This window comes from Pipistrellus kuhlii, unplaced genomic scaffold (genome assembly GCF_014108245.1).
Source record: "Pipistrellus kuhlii isolate mPipKuh1 unplaced genomic scaffold, mPipKuh1.p scaffold_m20_p_18, whole genome shotgun sequence".
NCBI lineage: Eukaryota > Metazoa > Chordata > Mammalia > Chiroptera > Vespertilionidae > Pipistrellus > Pipistrellus kuhlii.
The window spans coordinates 8,838,461-8,857,534 of record NW_023425493.1 but is presented as its reverse complement, the minus strand read 5'-3'; the positions used below and the strand labels follow the sequence as shown (position 1 = coordinate 8,857,534).

At 37.8% G+C, this 19,074-nt stretch overlaps 1 protein-coding gene across 1 annotated transcript in view; it reads right to left on the bottom strand.

The window, feature by feature from the left end:
- The window catches only part of LOC118721253 (C4b-binding protein alpha chain), a 230,715-nt gene that overhangs the window by 10,116 nt on the left and 201,525 nt on the right, over positions 1-19,074 (bottom strand). Inside the window, exons 14-22 of the mRNA XM_045583091.1 lie at positions 18,061-18,146; positions 17,039-17,236; positions 8,453-8,635; positions 8,056-8,106; positions 7,902-7,946; positions 5,066-5,114; positions 2,246-2,289; positions 852-887; positions 2-62 (exon numbers count right to left, since the gene is read on the bottom strand). Coding sequence (XP_045439047.1) covers positions 2-62; positions 852-887; positions 2,246-2,289; positions 5,066-5,114; positions 7,902-7,946; positions 8,056-8,106; positions 8,453-8,635; positions 17,039-17,236; positions 18,061-18,146 — 753 coding nt within the window. The remainder of the gene's footprint in view (position 1; positions 63-851; positions 888-2,245; positions 2,290-5,065; positions 5,115-7,901; positions 7,947-8,055; positions 8,107-8,452; positions 8,636-17,038; positions 17,237-18,060; positions 18,147-19,074) is intronic.

Here is a 19,074-nt window from a genome sequence, read left to right as displayed (position 1 = left end):
CCCTTTCTTCTTCTTCTTTTGAAGGTACACACAGCAGCCAGCAATGAGTCCCAAGAAAACACCTACAATAAGCCAGAGAGCAAATGTAATTGAAAACTAATCACCAAGATTCAAAACCTAGCAGGAGAAATTAATGCTCAGTGGGCAGAAAATGCTATTTTATTTAAGCACATTGCCCTGGCCACTCACCTGTTCCATCTGGACTCTTCACTATCTAAGTGCAAATCTCTGGAATTATTTAGTCCTCAGCAAGCCAGAGAAGAGTCCTTTCCTAATTTACTAAGATATCCAAAGCATATTTAGGATGCAAACTCATATGACTAATCATCTTGAAAAAACATGTATTATTTAGGATTTGTGGCTAAGTGGACACATAGAATATAAATGAATATATAACAGCAATACAAGGCAGTATCTATATTAAAAAGCCAGTAACTGAACGCCGTAACCAGAAGTGCATTGCTGGGTCTCTGGTATCATTTAAAAGGTGAGGTGTTGCCCCGACCGGTTTGGCTCAGTGGATAGAGTGTCGGCCTACGGACTGAAAGGTCCCAGGTTCAATTCCGGACAAGGGCATGTACCTTGGTTGAGGCACATCCCCAGTAGGGGGGGTACAGGAGGCAGCTGATGGATGTTCCTCTCTCATCAATGTTTCTAGCTCTCTATCCCTTCCTCTCTGTAAAAAAAAAAAAAATCAATAAAATCTATTTTAAAAATAAAATGTGAGGTGTTTCTGACTCGTTTACTTAATGTCAAGCTATAAAAACTGTAGAAATTGAAACACTGTTACACAAATAATGCTCTTCACATTAATACTTTGAATTAAGTGGGATCCAAGTTGCGACACTTACATACACAAATAACAATCCCAGCAATGGCTCCACCACCTGCGAAAATAAAACTAGTTTGAAGATAACTGAGCACACGTGGGTCTCCAGGTGGCAATTACATTTTACTTAATCATCTATAAACTACAGCAAAAAAAGAGAAAGTTTAGGAGTCTAGTTTGGTGCAACAGTGCATCCAGCTCATTTGAGCACTGAGCCCTTCAAATCAGATTTCAGGCTTAGGGCCCAATACTGTTTTGTGCTGTAGCTACCACACTAGGTTATTAGTAAATATTAGAACAAATACAATTCACTAGATTAGTGGGAAAATCATTTTAAAAATCTATTATTCTATCTTAGTTTATATAGTTCAGTATTCAGTCTACCATTTCTTATGACTTTATTACATCAACAGTGGTGGGCCTGGGGAATAAGTCATAATAAAGTTCTATTATTACAGAAATTTAGTATGTTGAATCTTCACAAATAATACATTATCTTATCATCATTCCTTCCTCATGCACACCCACTTCAAATTAAGACATAATAAGGGGATTCTAAGAATGCAAAAGAAACACCAGGGCACATGGGTAAAATTTTGCTTAGAAACAAACAATTATTTTTGACTATCAAGAATGTAATAATTCTACAAAATCTTAATTATATCTTAATTTATATGAGTCAAAACATACAATGTCTTTTTTTTTTACCTCTATGCTTTTTAACCTCATTAAAAAAAACTGTCAAGTGTTTAATGAATGAAGGTGCTTTGGATTTACTGGCACAGTGACAGTTTGACCACAGTGTTCAGAGGGGAAACTTAACTGGCCTAAACATGTGTTTTATAAAACACCTTACTAAATTAGTCTAATGTAAAGAAAAGTAATACACATTTTTCTTCATTTATTCATCAAAAATCCATATACTTAATTTAAATGCAACAACTATAATGATCATTTTCTTGAACATATATTGTGTGAACTATTTGAGTCTACATAAAGTATGATACACTATCTTTGTTATGAATAAAAAAATTTACCCAACTCACAGTACGTTAAGGCTTGTGTATGCAAGGTATGAATAGAAAGAAAACTTACCTACCAATTGCCATCACAAAATGACACTATCACATGAAAAGAAAGTTATAGCCTACAAATTTTAACCTATAAATAAATACAGCATTTGAGAAAGTTACCTCACCTCAAAAGGAATCTTCTTAAAACTGTATTAATTATATGTGTCTACACCTACTACTGTTTAGATTTGTCATGGTATCTACACTATTACTAGTAAAATTACCAAATGTTAATTCTCACACGTTAGTGATAGGTTATACCTTCTCATACTATAGATAATCAAAATATATTTCCATGTAGGACATTAAAATCACACACTGCAGAGCATTACTAAAATAATACCTAATGGTTTAGATGGTGTTTCACCAGGATCAGGAGTGGAACCTGTTAGAAAAAAGAAAAAAAGGAAATAAGTAAAAAGAGAAAGAAGACAATAACAAAGTTTAAGACCTCTAAATTTTAAGTTTAAAATTTTTACCTTTGAGAATAAAACCCTTACAATTTTATTTTCTTCACATAAATTGTTTCTTTTCCAAATATCATAAAATATTATAAATTTATATTCAATGTCACCAGAAGTCTTCTTCCTGTCCAGTAACATTTCCTATGATAATATTCTTTGATAAAGTAATTAAATTTATCGTTAGATTAACATCAAAATTAGCCTATGGATTGATGTGATTCTACATAAAATTAAAAGACTTAGGGCCTGGCTGGCGTGGCTCAGTAATCGAGCTTCCACCTATGCACCAGGAGGTCATGATTCCATTCCCAGCTGGGGAAAATGCCCGAGTTATGGGCTCAAACCCATGTGGGGTATGCAGGAGGCAGCCAATCAAGGATTCTCTCTCATCACTGATTTTTCTATCTCTCTCCCCCATCCTTTCTAAAATCAATTAAAAACGAACAAACAGGAAGGCTTAAAAGGATTTAGAAATTAATCTATAGGAGAAGGAAATTTCCACATAATAAAGGCCACTTATGAAAAACCAATAGCTAATATCATACTCAATAGTAAAGGAATGAAAAAATTTCCCTTAAGATCAGGAACAAAATAGGATGCCTGCATTTCCTACTTCTACTAAACATCATATTGGAAGTTTAGGTCAGAGAAACAAGACAAAAAATATATAAATAACCAGCACCTAAATTGGGAAGGAAGAACTAAAATTCTCTTTGCAGATGACATGATCTTTTACATAGAAAACTCTAAAAATTACACACACAAACATATACCTGTTAAAACTAAAAAATAAATCCAGCAAAAGCTGCAGGCTACATAATGTGCACCCCCAAATCAGTTGCATTTCTAGACATTAAAAATGAACAATCCAAAAGGGAAATTATGAAAACAATTCCATTTACAAAAGTGTCAAAAATAAAATACTAAGAAACTTAAGCAGGAGATAGACTCCTACACTAGAAACTATGAAACACTACTGAAGAAATAGAAGATGACATGGATAAATAGACATCCTGGGCTAATATTACAAATAGTAACCCACAAGTTACATGCATCCCCTATCACCACCTTGAATATGTATGTATTCTTCAGAATTATGAAATCCAATTTATAATTGAACCCAGGACTCCTCAGTCCATGGGCTGACACTCTATCCACTGAGCCAAACCAGGTAGAGTCTAATTTATAAAACCAAGGATCTAAAAATTGCCAAGACAATCCTGAAACAACAAAAAACACAGCATCATTTAGAGGACTCCAATTTCCTGATTTTTAAACTTACTAAAAAGCTACAAAAATCAAAACACAGTGGTACCGGAATAAAGACAGAAACCAAATGAATAGAAGCCCAGAGATGAACCCTCACATAATATGGTCAAATGTGCACAAGGATGCTAAGGATATCTAAAGGGGAAAAAACAGTCTGTCAACAAGTGGTTCTTGGAAAACAGGATATCTACATGCAAAGAATGGAGCTGGTCTCCTGCCTTTTATCATATACAAAAATTTATGCGAAATGGATCCAAGAACTAAGCATAAGAGCTAAAACTATAAAACATTGATAGCAAAACATAGAGGACACGCTTCAAGATTTTGGATCTGGCCATGTGACAGCAAAAACCCAGGCAACAAAAAAAAACTAATGGATATATGGGACTTCATCAAAATAAAAAACTTTTATCAATGACCATTGATAGAGCAAAATATGGCATATATTAAAGTCATCATTAAAAGGATGGGAACAAGTCTTACTACAAACCCCAATCTTTTAAAAAAATATATATACCTTAATTTTTGAATATATCTATTGATTTCAGAGAGGAAGGGAGGAAAGAGAGAGTGAGAGAAACAACTATGATGAGAGAGCACTATTGATCGGCCATCCCCCGTTTGCCCTACCCTGGGGATAGAGCCTGAAACCCAGGCATGTGTTTCGACCTGGAATCGAACCATGACCTCCAAGTTCATTGGTCGGTGCTCAACCGCTAACCCTAACCCAGGCGTCTTCAAACTGCGGCCCGCAGAGGAGTCTGATCCGGCCCGCCAGGTTTTTTGGGCAGTGAGCGCAGCCGAGGTGTTACAGTAGGAATTAGTAGTTCATACAGTCCGGCCCTCCAGCTCTCCGAGGGACCGTGATCTGGCCCCCACTTTAAAAAGTTTGAGGACCCTTGCAACCCAATCTAAGATGTTAAGTGTAAAAAGTGCTTGAAAAATATGAACAGCATAATGCCATTTTTGTGCAAGATAAAAGAAAAATTGCCAAAATATGTAGAGATCTACACATACAAGATATTGATGTATAGGAACAGATGCAATGGACTAAGAGAAGGAGACTCTAACTCTATAATGTTTCAAATTTATATTCATACAATAAACTACTTATGTAATTGAAAGTAGTTATATTTTTACACCCAATAGTGTAAAAATCTTAAAAGGAAACTGGTAAAAATAATGGGGAGGGGAGAGGCAACTAGAAAAAAAATATTCCCTTCAGGTAAAAGGGGCTTTAATTTAAAAAAAAAGTTCTGATAAATCAGCAAAAATAATTCAGAAACCTAACAGAACAAAGGACATGATAGTAATTTAGACCAAAAAAAAAGCTTATCTGATAAAGGAATGCAAATTAATACATAACATGAAAATGTTCCACCTATCATTTTTATAAACTTAACAATAGAAGTAGAACAAGAGTTTTTGAACCTGGACTACTTGAAACTGGAGGCTTGGTTGGTGGACTAGGCTTGACACCTGGAAAAATAAATTTGATTCCATTCACCAGCCTTATCAATATATTATGGATTTAATTTTGATTTATAAAAATGTTAATTAGTCATTACCATAAAAAATACAGTTACTTTCTGAACTTTGCAATTCTACTTCTGGGCACTTAACCTAAATACATATTTAAAAAATACATAACAATGTATGCATAACAATCTTCACTACAGCTTTGTATTTTGCAATGGAAATCACGTTATTTAATAGTAAAAAGAGTAAAAAAAAAAAAAGGTTCAGAATTAACATTTGTATCTTATTTTTTAAAATATGTTTTTATTGATTTTTAGAGAGAGAGGAAGGAAGGAGAGAAAGAAACATGGAGATGAGAGAAACATCGGTCAGTTGCCTCCCGAACACATCCCGACAAGTGGGTTGAGCTCGCACCCTGGACATGTGCCCTGACCAGGAATCGAACTAGCAACCATGTAGGTGCTTGGGAGGACGCTAAACCAACTCAGCCACACCAGCAAGGGCTACATCTGTATCTTTTAAAAAATACCATTCAAGCAGCATTAGGCTACAGTACATCATTTCTATCCTTTTCTTTTCCCTCAGTACTACTTGTACAATATATTTTTCAATATGAGCAGAATTAGAGCTACTTTATCACTATTACATGTTACTAATGATTCTTTAATAACAAAATATATTTTACAGGCACATGAATAATTTTGATTTTTGATATTTAAACTGATGAACTGAGTGGATCCAGAGACATGGAAGCATGGAACAAGAACCTCAGAGGGAAGGCGAGAGAGGGTGAGTGGGTGGGAAGTAATCAACCAAAGACTTGTATGCATAACCATGGACACAGACAGACAATTGGGTGCTGAAGGCCTGGCACGGGAGTGACAGGAGGGGGTCCATGGGAGGAAAAAGTGGACATATGTAATACTTTCAACAATAAAAATTAATAAAATAATAAAACCTCTAGTTTAGAAACTCCTTACAATCAATTTGCTCTTCTTCTTTCAAATGCTAAATTGTAAACGTGTTTTATAAGCCCTTTATGAATTCACATGGTCAACTCATTCAAAAAAGCATATCAACAAACAGTATCCCACAGTGCATCTGCATGTGAGTAAACACGGTGGGTCAGTGAGTATAAACTTCACATGCAAAAACCATCTCTTCTCACTCCACCCCTCAAACCTCACAGTGCTCAACCAAGATCAAGGGGCCAGATCTACAGGAATTATAAAAAGGTGTTCTAATGACCATATTGACATGCATAACTTCCCTCAATTTTTAATGTCTTAGGAAAACAGAAACTGTACAAGCAAACTGAAAGCCAATGATTGAGGTGTGAGTTCAACACCCTCCTTAACCAACAGGAAATTAAAGCCCACGGAAATGACGTTCCAGGAGTAAGCAGAACCAATGGAGGGCCCTGAGTGAGGTCAGCCCAGGCTAATGCTCTTCCCACTACTGCCCCTGCCTGTTGGTTCTGCTGAAACCAAAGAGAAGCCAGAGAAAGCAGCACTGAAATCAGAAAGACAGCTCCTCCCACCGCATGAAAATAACCTCAGGTCTTAGGCCGAGTGGCTGATGACAGTCCCTGCAACAAGTCCTCCATTTCATTCTAGTACCTACGTTTTCCCCTCTATTTCAGTTGCTATGAAATTTAGCTTCTATTCCCAAATGAAAATGCTAGTGAAGCCCTGGCCCAGTGGTTACAACATGCTCCCATATCTCCTTGGTCGGCAAACTGCGGCTCTCGAACCACATGCAGCTCTCTGGCCCCCACGGCCTGGGTGAGTCTATTTTGAAGAATTGGCGTTAGAAGAAGTTTAAAAAATTTGGCTCTCAAAAGAAATTTCAATCGTTGTACAGTTGATATTTGGCTCTGTTGACTAATGAGTTTGCCGACCACTGGCCATATCCCAAAAGGCTGCAGGTTTACTTCCCAGTCAGGGCACATACCTAGATTGTGGGATTGGTCCACAGTTGGCTTGCATATGGGTGGCAACCAATTCATCTCTCCTTCTTTCTCTCTCTCAAATCAATGAACATATCCTCAGGTAAGGATTAAAAAATAAAGGGGTGGGGGGGGATCAGGGAGCCAGTAAAGGCAAAAAGAATAACTGTATGAGATGAGAGTGGAGGGTAGTAGCAATCTGGGTCTTGTTCTAGAGACACTGCCCGAAAGCACCAGTTGAAATTGCACTAGAAAAGGAATGAAACTGTTTGCAGTCCAGGAAATTAAACTTTGTCCTGGATCAGGAAGACACCCTGTAAAGGCATCACCGGATAGATCGCTTTTAAAATGGATGAAATAGCAATGATGATGATGGAAAACAAAAACACTATAGAACAGAAGCCATGGGTCTCCTTGTTCACTGACTTACTGCAGTGATGCTGTTAGGGCATACAGCTGTCTTTAAGAACTTCCTGTAAGCCACATACTGAACTAAATGCTTGAAGGAATCCCACTTAATGGTTCCTACCATCCAGGGAGGTAGGTATTGAACAATCTTTCATATAAATACTGTAAACACACTTAAAGTTTACGTAACGTGCCAAGTTAACAGCTGTTTCTAGCTGAGGACCATGGCAAATAAATTTAGAATCATTACATAGAACAACTAGAATGGCTGTAAATACGTGCTTCGTTCTTTCGTTACTAAAATGGATGAATGAGTGTAAATCATCAGATAGCTAAAGGATTATGAAAAAATATCTGGGAATTGAAACGATTTTGAAAAATCACCAGGAATTTGAAAGGTTTTGAAAAATATAAGTAGGAAGTTACTAAACCTGTGACACTGGAAATTGGAGGTTTTGTGCTGGGAGGAGTTGACACTGAAAAACAAAATAATGTAGAGTGGATCAAGTTACTTGGGAGTTATCGCTGGCACTAGCACCAATAATTCAGAAGAGTTTTGAAAATGTAAGCAGGATGTTACTAAACCTGAAGGACTCAAAATCGGAGTTGTGGTACTGGGAGGAGGAGGAGTCACCACTGGAAAAGAAAATAATTTCGACTGGATTAACCACTTAGAAATTATGGTCTTTTCATTCTTCATTCTTAACTTATTTAAATGTAAATACCCATGCTTCAATTTTCTTACAGATGGCTGCTATACAGTTTTACACATAAAATCAAAGAAGACAAATTTATAACCTGTGTGATATACAAAACGTGCCAACCCTATGAAAATACACAAGTAACAACAGCAGAATTCTTTGTGACTTTGTGTCATGTTAAGACATAGATACTAAAACTGCTTCACTTCAATTACTCTGCCATTTATATTTCAAAGAAATAAAACCCAAACAGGACAAGAAGTAGAAGACACCCTTTGTACCTTTATCACAGCGAGGCTTCTCGGGTACCCAGGTGGCATTAGCTTCACAGACAATTTTGGGGCTGCCTTTAAGGGAATAACCTTCGTTGCATTCAAATTGAACCTCATGTTTGTAGTAAAATTTTGTTCCAAATCCTGACACAAGCTTTCCATTAGTGACTGATGGAAATTCACATCTGACCACTGAAACGTGAAGAAATTTCAGAATTAATAGAAAGCTGTTTTAGCCTTGGAGAGAAAACCTAGTGCAAGGTAGTCATTTCCACTGTGAACAGGCAAGGACTAGAAAGCAGGATTTTAATCTTCTTAAAAAAAAAAAAAACACACTTTATTTTTGCATTTTAATTCCAGGTGAATAGATTTCACACAGTCCAATCATCTTTTCCCACCTAGAACAAACTGTCAGTAAGTTTACTGGCTTTCCTACATCTTCCCCCCATTAATGACAGGTTTTGAGAAAGGTCTGCTACCAGATACAATTTCCTAGTAAGTTCAAACACAGTCTTTTGATGCTGTTAAGCCCTAGGGCTTTGTTAAAATTTCATGCTGACACCGAGTACAGTGCACTACTTTTGTAGAAAGGCAGGAGAGACTCTTGTGATGAGAAAATGCTTCAGCTCAAACGTAAAAGTTGGAAAGAAGCTGGCTCTGCAAAGAGGCAGAGAGAAAGTTCTCGGGTACTGCCAACATCAAGACCTGGGATGTTCAAGAAAGGGAAAGGCCAATGGAGTCAGGGCGGTGTTTCCATGCATTTCTTTTAATTTAACCCAGAAGCCAAAAACTCCATTGCAAACCAGTATATAATCGTACAGACTTGAGATAAAGTTAAAAGTTAACCATTACACTTCATACTAGTGTATATATCCTGGTATTTCCCATTGTACTCTACTTCTCAGGAAGAACCTTCTAGATTGGTCAGGACCTTCTAGATTAATTTCAGGATCCAGTAATGGGTTTGGCAGAATTTGGAAAAAACAGAACACTGGCTGGCAGGAAGTACAGAGAGCATCTTAAGAGAGTAAACCGTAAGCTGGCTCTTCCTCCTTGCATGTGGACCTGAAGTTCCATCAGGTATATTTTCCCTTCAGCCTAAAGAACTTCCTGAAGCAATTCTTATAGTGCAGATAGGATGGTGACAATTCTCTTAGCTTTAGTTTATCTTAAAATGTTTTTATCTCACCTTCAGTCTTAAAAGATTTCTCCTTAAAAGATGAAGGGATTCAGAAGCACCAATTGGCAGTTACAAAACAGTCACAGGGATGTCAAGTACAGCATAGGGAATATAGTCAGTAAACCTATCGTGTATAATAGAAGTGTGATATGCTAAGTGTCCGACCCATAGATTGACCATTCAACCTACCGCTCGACCCTTCACTATGGTGAGCACTAACCAACAGGGGGCAGATGCTCAGACCAGTAGGTTAGCAGTATTTTTCCTTGACAGAGATTTCTAGGAGTCTTGTTTTATTTTTCTTTCAGCACTTTAGATGTTATTGTCTTCTAGTTACAAGTTCCTTAAGAGAAGTCAGCTGTCACTCTTAGAGGGATGAGGTGAATGTAAGATGTTGGTGGTGTTTTCCCCCTCTCTTTGGCTACTTTTCCTTTTTGGTTTTCAGAAGTTTTAACATGATTGGTTACTTCAGCAGGGGGTTCTTGGTAAAATTTCAAAATTTATTTATTCTGCTAGGCCAGTGGTCAGCAAACTGAGGCTCGCGAGCCACATGGGGCTCTTTGGCCCCTTCAGTGTGGCACTTCCACAAAATACCAAGGCCTGGCGTTAGAAGAAGTTTAAAAATTTTTGAAGAAGTGGTGTTAGAAGAAATTTTAAAAATGTGGCTCACCAAAGAAATTTCAATTGTACTGTTGATACTTGACTCTGTTGACTAATGAGTTTGCCGACCACCGTGCTAGGGTCACTGAATTTCCTGAACTAGTGATGTGCTTGTTTTGGATCAAATGTGGATAATTGTTCAAATAATCATCTATACCAACGGTTCTCAACCTGTGGGTCAAAACCCCTTTGGGGGGTCGAATGACCCTTTCACAGAGGTCTCCCAAGACTATCGGAAAACACAGATATTTACATTATGATTCATAAGAGTAGCAAATATACAGTTATGAAGTAGCAACGAAAATAATTTTGTGGTTGGGCATCACAACATGAGGAACTGTATTAAAGGGTCAAGCCATTAGGAAGGTTGAGAACCACTATACTCTTTCTATCCTACAAAAACATGCATATTTGACTCCTATTCTCCATTCATATTTGACTGCTACCCTGTTTCCCCGAAAATAAGACAGTGTCTTATATTAATTTTTTCTTCCAAAGTTGCGCTAGGTCTTATTTTCAGGGGATGTCTTATCTTTCCATGCGCTAGGTCTTATTTTCGGAGGCTGTCTTATTTTCGGGGAAACACGGTAGTAGTTCCCTAGGTTGTAAGTCTTCCTCTCTCTATATATTAAAAATGATTTCTTTCAAATCATTTGGTAGGTTTCTATTGTTCTCACTTGAAGTTCATTGATCTATTCTGTTGTGCTGAGCTGATATTATCCACAGAAATTATTTCTGTAAGTTAGAATTGGTGGATATAACTTATATAGGTTAAAACTCATCCTTATAAGTGCTCAGCTGAATGAGGTTTCATCGACACAAATACAAACCATGTACCTATCGCCACAGTAAAGACATAGAAAAGTTCCAGTACCTCCAACGTTCCTTCATGCCACTTTGTAATCAACTTTCCCCGTCTCCATTCCCCCAAGCACTCCCACCAGCTAACCATTGATCTGTTTTCTATCCCTATATTGTTTCTTTTTCAGAATGTCAGAATGGGATGACAGCCTCTGAGTACAGCTCATTTCACCTAGCATAATGCATGTGAGACTGATTCACTTCTGTACTTGCAAGATCAGATGCTCAATCCTTTACATTGCAGAGCATTCTCCCATTACATGGATGCACCATAGTTGTTCAGCCATTCACCAACTGAAAAAGATGGGCTGTTTCTAATGTGAGACGATTATGAGTAAGACTGCTATGAATATTCTCATAATAGGGTTCTATGTGAACATTAAAAGATTTACTTGGATTGCTGAGTTGTATGGTGAGTACATGTTTAATTTTATAACAAATCATCAAATGCTTTCTGAAGTTCACATACCACTTTGCATTCCTAACTTACAATGTATGAGAGTTCTAATTACTCCATATCTTTGAAATGATATGATTGTTACTTTTAGTTTTATTGCTGTGTTTTTAAATTACATTTCTGTGACTAATGCTATTGAGTAATTTTCATGTACTTTTTTTTGCCACCAGTTTATCTTCTTTGGTGGAAAAAGTCTATTCAAACATTTTGCCCATTTTAAAAAAAAAATGGATGATTTCTTATTTGTTTTCAGAGATTTATATACATGTGCTTTGCAAATATCTTCAAGTCTATGGTTCATATTTATATTCTTATAACTGTTTTATGAAAACAGAATTTTTGAGTTTTTAAGATTATGCATTTAGGGTTGTATTTAAGAAATTGTTCTCTAGATCACAAATACTTTCTATATTTTCTTGTAAACATTTTTTTTTCTTTTTACTTTAATATTTAAGTCTATGATGATTTAAGTAAATTTATATAGTGTAAAACAGGGTTGAGATTGTTTTTTGGAGTTTTTTTTTTTTTGTCATTTTTTTTTTTTTTTGCATATGGGTATCAAATTGTGCCTGTGCTTTTACCATTTTTCCACTGAATTATTTGTATATCTGTGGTAAACCAACTGTATACAGATGAAAGGGTCTATTCTGGATTCTCTATTCTATTCCATACTGTCTTAACATATTTTAAAGTACCTTTATAATAAAGAGGTAATATGCAAATTGACCATCACTCCAACACACATCACTCCATCCCCATGTGGACATAAGATGCCCTGCAAGGGAGGGCAGTAGGGAGCAATCAGGCCTTCAGGGGAGGGCAGATAGGGGTGACCGGGCCAGCAGAGGAGGGTAGTTGGGGCGACTAGGTCGGCAGAGGAGGACAGTTGGGGGTGACCAGGCCTGCAGGGGAGGGCAGTTAGGAGTGACTGGACCAGAAGAGAAGGGCAGTTGGGGTCAAGTGGGCTTGCAGGGGAGCAGTTAGGCGTTGATCAGGCTAACTGGGGAGTGGTGATTAGACTGGCAGGCAGAAGCGGTTAGGGGCAATCAGGCAGGCAGGCAGGTGAGTGGTTAGGAGCCAGTGGTCCTGAATTGAGAGGGATGTCAGACGGCCCTCGAGGGGTCCCAGACTGGAGAGGGTGCAGGCTGGGCAGAGGGACACCCCCTGCCCCCGGTCCCCCGCCAAATGCATGAATTTCATGCACTGGGCCTCTAGTGTGTCATAAGGTTTGATAATACGTAGAATGATTCCTCTAACTTTTTCAAAATTTTTATTCCTTTGCTGTATTTTCATATAAATTTTAGAATCAGTTTCTCTATTTATACAAAAAGTTCTATTAAGATTTTTTTAAAAATATGTTTCATTGATTTTGTACAGAGAGGAAGGGAGAGAGATAGTTAGAAACATCCATGAGAGTCATCGATCAGCTGCCTCCTGCACAGCCCCTACTGGGGATATGCCCGCAACCAAGGTACATGCCCTTGACTGGTCCCCAAGCCTATGCTCTATCCATTGAGCCAACCCAGTTCCGGCTCTATTAAGATTTTTAATGGGACTGTGCCAAAATTGTAGATTAATTATGGAAAATTGCTATCTTTACTAAGATTTACTCTTCTAATTCATAACCACTATATTTCTATTAGGGTCTATTAATTTATTCTATAAAAATGTTACTTTTACCATTTAAATCCTGCACAAAGTGTTATACAATTTCTTTTCAAATACTATATGTAGTTTGAAACTCTAGTAGAAATTATGTAAAAAATTTTTAATTTCTTACTGATTTCTTACAAAAATATAGACATACAATTGATTTCTGTACATTGATCTTATTATGCTTGCAACCTAGCTAAAACTTCAGGCTTTTGAATTTTCTACATGGACAATGATATATAGTAAATATAATCTACTTTATTTGTTTATCCTATCATGTATGTCTATTTCTATTTCTTGCCTTACTGTACTGGGCAGGAACTATCCTAGTCTTGTTCCTACCTAATGGGGAAATAAATCATTCAGGTACCAGTAAGTGAAATGTCAACTATGGGATTTTTTTTTAAGAGCCATTTTTCAGGGACAGATAGTTCTATTCTTAGTTGTATAATGAAATGATGAATTCTGTCAAATGCTTTTATTCACATTAAGATAATCATGTACCTGTATAGCCGAAACCGGTTTGGCTCAGTGGATAGAGCGTCAGCCTGCGGACTCAAAGGTCCCGGGTTCGATTCTGGTAAAGGGCATGTGCCTTGGTTGCGGGCATATCCCCAGTAGGGGGTGTGACGGAGGCAGCTGATCGATGATTCTCTCTCATCGATGTTTCTAACTCTATCCCTCTCTCTTCCTCTCTGTAAAAACTCAATAAAATATATATTAAAAAAAAAAAAGATAATCATGTATAGTTTTCTTCTTTATATGTCCTGATGTGGTAAATTTAATTTTTAAATTTAAATTAACCTTGCATGCATGGCATAAATTGTATTTGATTATGATGTATTTATTAAAGGATTTGATCTGTTACTATTTTGTTGAGGACTTTTGGTTCTATGTTCATTATGGATGTTGTTTTTAATGTTTCCGAAATATTTCTGTCTGGTTTTAGTATGAGAACAATGCAATCCTCATGAAATGAGGGGAGATGTATTCCCCCACACCTCCTTTTGGATTTTTCTGAAGGGGTTGTGTAGCGCTGCTTTTATTTACTCCTGAAATGTCTGATAGATTCCCCAAGGAGAACAGTTCTCTTTATGAGAAGGTACGTTGTCAGATCTATAGACATAAAGTTGTTTTTGTTACTCTCTTATTATCCTTTAAATACCTGTCAGATATATTTAGTGATGTCTTCTTTTTCATTCTTAATATTGGTAACTTGTATTTTCGTTCTTTTCTGTCAGAATGGTTATATGTTAACACATTGTATTGATCTCTAATAACTAGGTGATTTCACTAATTCCACATTTTTCTCTTTTTAATTTCACTGATTTCTATCTTTCCTTTTGTTTACTTAGTTGGAGTACAATTTGCTCTTTGTTTTAGGTTCAAACAGATGTCTGTATTACTGATTTGAGGTGTTTCCCCTTTACTAATAGAAGAATTTCATGCTATTAGTAGCCTACTAATGCTTTTTGCTGTATCCCACAAATGTTGACGTATGGCATTTTTATTCACTTCACAATACTTTCTTGTAAGAAGCGGCTATAGAATTAAGCCTTGGATTGATCTGTGGCAGAGACATAAACAAGTCCCAGCTTAGAGGGCAGAGCCCTCTTAGTACAATTAAGCTTGACCTTATGGCCGCCCCCTTGTTCCTTCCTGGGTAGCTAATGGGCTGTAGGAGGTGCAGCAAGTGCTGCCCAAACAATGAAACTCACAAGAACATTGTAATTATAGTGACCACTACCTTGTTTACTTCTGGTTATAAAATAAAGCCTCAGCTTGCTGAGGATCCTTCTCTGTGGCCTCAGCCAGGCACAGGAGATCCACGGAGCCCCAGCTATGTTCTCTTTTGCCCGTCTTTTCTTTCATCTTTCACTGCCTCCACTCAGGCTCACTGAACCCTTGGCTGTGCTGGCCTGGCACACTTTCTAATTTTGATGTGAAATCTTGTTTGTATCATGAGTTATATATTTGGGGATTTTATAGATATAATAGAGGTATGGTGCACGAAATTCATGCATTGGGGATGTGGGGGAGGGGGGGATCAGGCCTAAATGGCTTTTGGACATCCCTCTCACAATCCAGGACTGCTGGCTCCCAAGTGATCGCCTGCCTGCCTTCCTGATTGCCGCTAACTGCTTCTTCCTACCAGCCTGATCGCTTCCTAACCACTCCCCTGCCAGCCTGACTGATGCCTAACTGCTTTCCTGTCAGCCTGTTATCCCCCAACTGCCCTCCCGTGCAGGCCTGTCACCCCCAATTGCCCTCCCCTGCAGGTCATCTTGTGTCCACATGGGGGCATCCATCTTGTATGTTAGAGCAACACTCAATTTGCATATTATTCTTTTATTAGATACAATTAGATAGGATAAAGGCCTGGTGTATGAGAGGAGGCTAGCTGGTTTGCCCTGAAGGGTGTCCCGGATCAGGTTGGGGATTCCCTTGGGGTGTGGGGTGGCCTGGGTGAGGGACCTGTGCTGGTCTGCAGGCCAGCCACACTCCCCGGTAACCCAAGCGAAGGCCCTGGTATCTGGGATTTATTTATCTTCCACAACTGAAGCTTTGTAGTTTGGAGCAGAGCCAAGGCTTCTGCTCACTCCATGGTGGCAGCATTTCCGTGGAGATTTATTTATCTTCTATAATTGAAACTTTGTAGCCTGAAACGGCCAGCCAGGGCTGCAGAAGCTTGGCTTCCTCCATGGCAGCCACCATTTTGTTGGGATTTATTTTATCTTCTATCATTGAAACTTTGTAGCCTTAAGTGGAGGCCTAAGCCGGCAAGGGCAAGTGGAAAGCTTGGCTTCCTCCATTGCTGGGGAAACCCAAGCCTCTCTCTGCTCGCCATGGCTGGAGCCAATTGGTTGAGTTTATTTGCATATTCACTCCTGATTGTCTGGTAGGTGTGGCTTGTGGGTGTAGCAGAGGTACAGTCAATTTGCATATTACTCTTTTATTCGATAGGGTTTATTTTGATATCTACATTCATTCCACTATCATCTAATGATGTATAGTAAATGATTTCAATGTTTTGAAATCTGTTAAAAATTACCTTAATGCCTAGAATATGTAATTAAAGAATGGGATATACTATTTGCCCATTTCAAGAGTAATTATTTTGGTATTATTTGGTGGTTCCTTTCTTTCAAGAGTCAAATACCATCCATGCATTGCCTCCCTGTTTTGTCATACTCTAAGGCCTTCAACATTGTTTTTAAAGTACAGGCATATGTCAAAGATATAGTAGGTTTGGTATCAATCCACAGCAATAAAATGAGTATCATCATAATGTAAGGCATAATCGATTTGCTGTTGAGGGTCTTGCCTTCAATTTTTAAAAACAAAATATCTGTGAAATGCAATAAATCAAAGTGCTATTAAACAAGGTATGCTTGATGTTTTGTCCAGAGTTTATCAATTGTATTGGTGAGCAACTTAAGTCTTTTATAATTTACCATTTTTTTCCTACTCAGTACTCTTAGACTTCTTGCAACACAAAATAAATCTGTTATTTTTAAATAAATGTGTGTTGAGTTTTTTGATCCTTGGAAGAAAAAAAAGAAAAATCCCAAGTCATGCATCTACATAGTAATTCACAATGCAATATAAGTTAGAATGCCAAGAATATGTATGGTGAAGAGTGGGGAATGCTACAAGTAAAATTAGTTTCTATTCAATTTTACCTTTTTAAAATTAAATTAGAAAACAATTTAACAGGGTGAGGGAACATATGTGGCTATTCTGTTTACTTATTAGTCAAGTGAAGAAATAAAAATATTATTACCTTTACACTCAGGAGGGTCACTACTCCATTTGTCTCGCCCAGAACATCTCAGTGTGCTATTTCCAACCAGGGAATATGGATCTGATCCACCGGAAGGCTTACAGCTGTAAGTGACTACTTCATTATATTCAAATGTATCCTTGTGGCTATTGGTGAATTCTCCATTTTGTATTTGTGGAGGTGGTTTACACAAAATCTCTTAAAAAGAGAAAAAAAAGGACAGGAAAGGCAAAAAAAAGATAAAAGATATAAAAGATTAAGACAGCATTGTAATGCCTTATGAACTGCCTTCAATAAATTTATTAACATATGATTTCTACAATCTAGTTGAATATTCAGTATCATTTGAATATAAAAATGACATTCAAACTGAAAAAATAAACTATGATCTTTTTCATCCATAAGAGTATGTAATGCAATTTGGCAAAGGTACAGATGGTGTGTTAATGCAACAGCCCAAATCCTGAGGTCTACAATGAAGCCACATATTGATAAGTTTGCAAACACATAAAACAATACCACTATCCTCACGTTTTTAAAAATCTTGGTTTTCCTTTTTAAAAAAAAATATATATATTTTATTGATTTTTTACAGAGAGGAAGGGAGAGGGAGAGCTAGAAACTTCGATGAGAGAGAATCATTGGTCAGCTGGCTCCTGCACACCGGTAACCAGGGATGTGCCCACAACCACGGTACATGCCCTTGACCGCAATTGAACCCGGGACCTTTCAGTCCACAGGCCGATGGTCTATCCACTAAGCCAAACCGGTTTCGGCGAAAATCTTTGTTTTCCTTAAAAAATATGTTGCATATACTAATATGTATTGTGCTTAATGTTCTTAATAAGTAATTATTTTTAAAACTTTTCAAGGATAATTCCGATATAATGGAATAGCAATAGCCATATCCCACCTGAAGAATAGCTATGTGAGGGTCTTTCAAAATGTAAAAGCATGAAGTCAAATCAAGGCCAAAAGTTTGAGAACTACTGATCTAAATTCTAAAGACATAGTATACTTACTGTTACACTGTGGGGGGTCACCACTCCAAGCCACTTCATTTCCAGAAAGTTCACAACGCAGAACTGAATTTCCAACTAAGTCATAACTGAGAAGAAAAAAAGATTACTATTGTGCTGTTTGTTTAACCAGTTAACATAATGCATACAATAATGAAGAAAAATTTTACATGGTTGTTTTTCTATAGTAGCTTTAGGGGAAAGTTTCTTAAATAGCCTATAATGAAAGTACTAACTAGCCGAAACCGGTTTGGCTCAATGGTAGAGCGTCGTTCTGCGGACTGAAAGATCCCGGGTTGGATTCCAGTCAAGGGCATGTACCTGGGTTGCGGGAACATCCCCAATAGGGGATGTGCAAGAGGCAGCTGATTGATGATTCTCTATCATCGATGTTTCTAACTCTCTATTCCTCTCTCTTTTGCTCTGTAAAAATATCATTAAAATATATTTAAGAAAAAACAAAAGAAAGTACTAACTAAATCTATAATTTAATGAAAGAGAGAGTTGCTGCAGTTGAGCACACACTGACCTACAGCACTGACCTATCTACACACTAGAGGACCGGTGCATGAGTGTGGGTGGGGGGGTCCTTTAGCCCGGCCTACACTCTCTCCATTCTGGGACCTCTCGGGGGATGTCTGACTGTCTGTTTATTAAAGCCTAATATGCTAAGTGTCTGGTCGACCTGTCGGTTGTTCAATCAAAGCATAATATGCTAATTATATGCTAAGGCCACTCAACCACTCAGTATGACATGCACTGACTACCAAGGGGCAGTCAACTGGTCAATCAGACTCTATGATGTGCACTGACCACCAGGGGACAGACGCTCCAACTGGTATGTTAGCTTGCTGCTGGGGTCCGGCCGAATGGGACTGAGCGAGAATGGTCGGACTCTTAGCATATTAGGCTTTTCTTATATAGCACTAGAGGCCCAATGCACAAACTCATGCACCAGTGGGGTCCCCTCATCTGGCCTGTGAGATTGGACTGAAAATGGCTCTCCAACATCTTCCC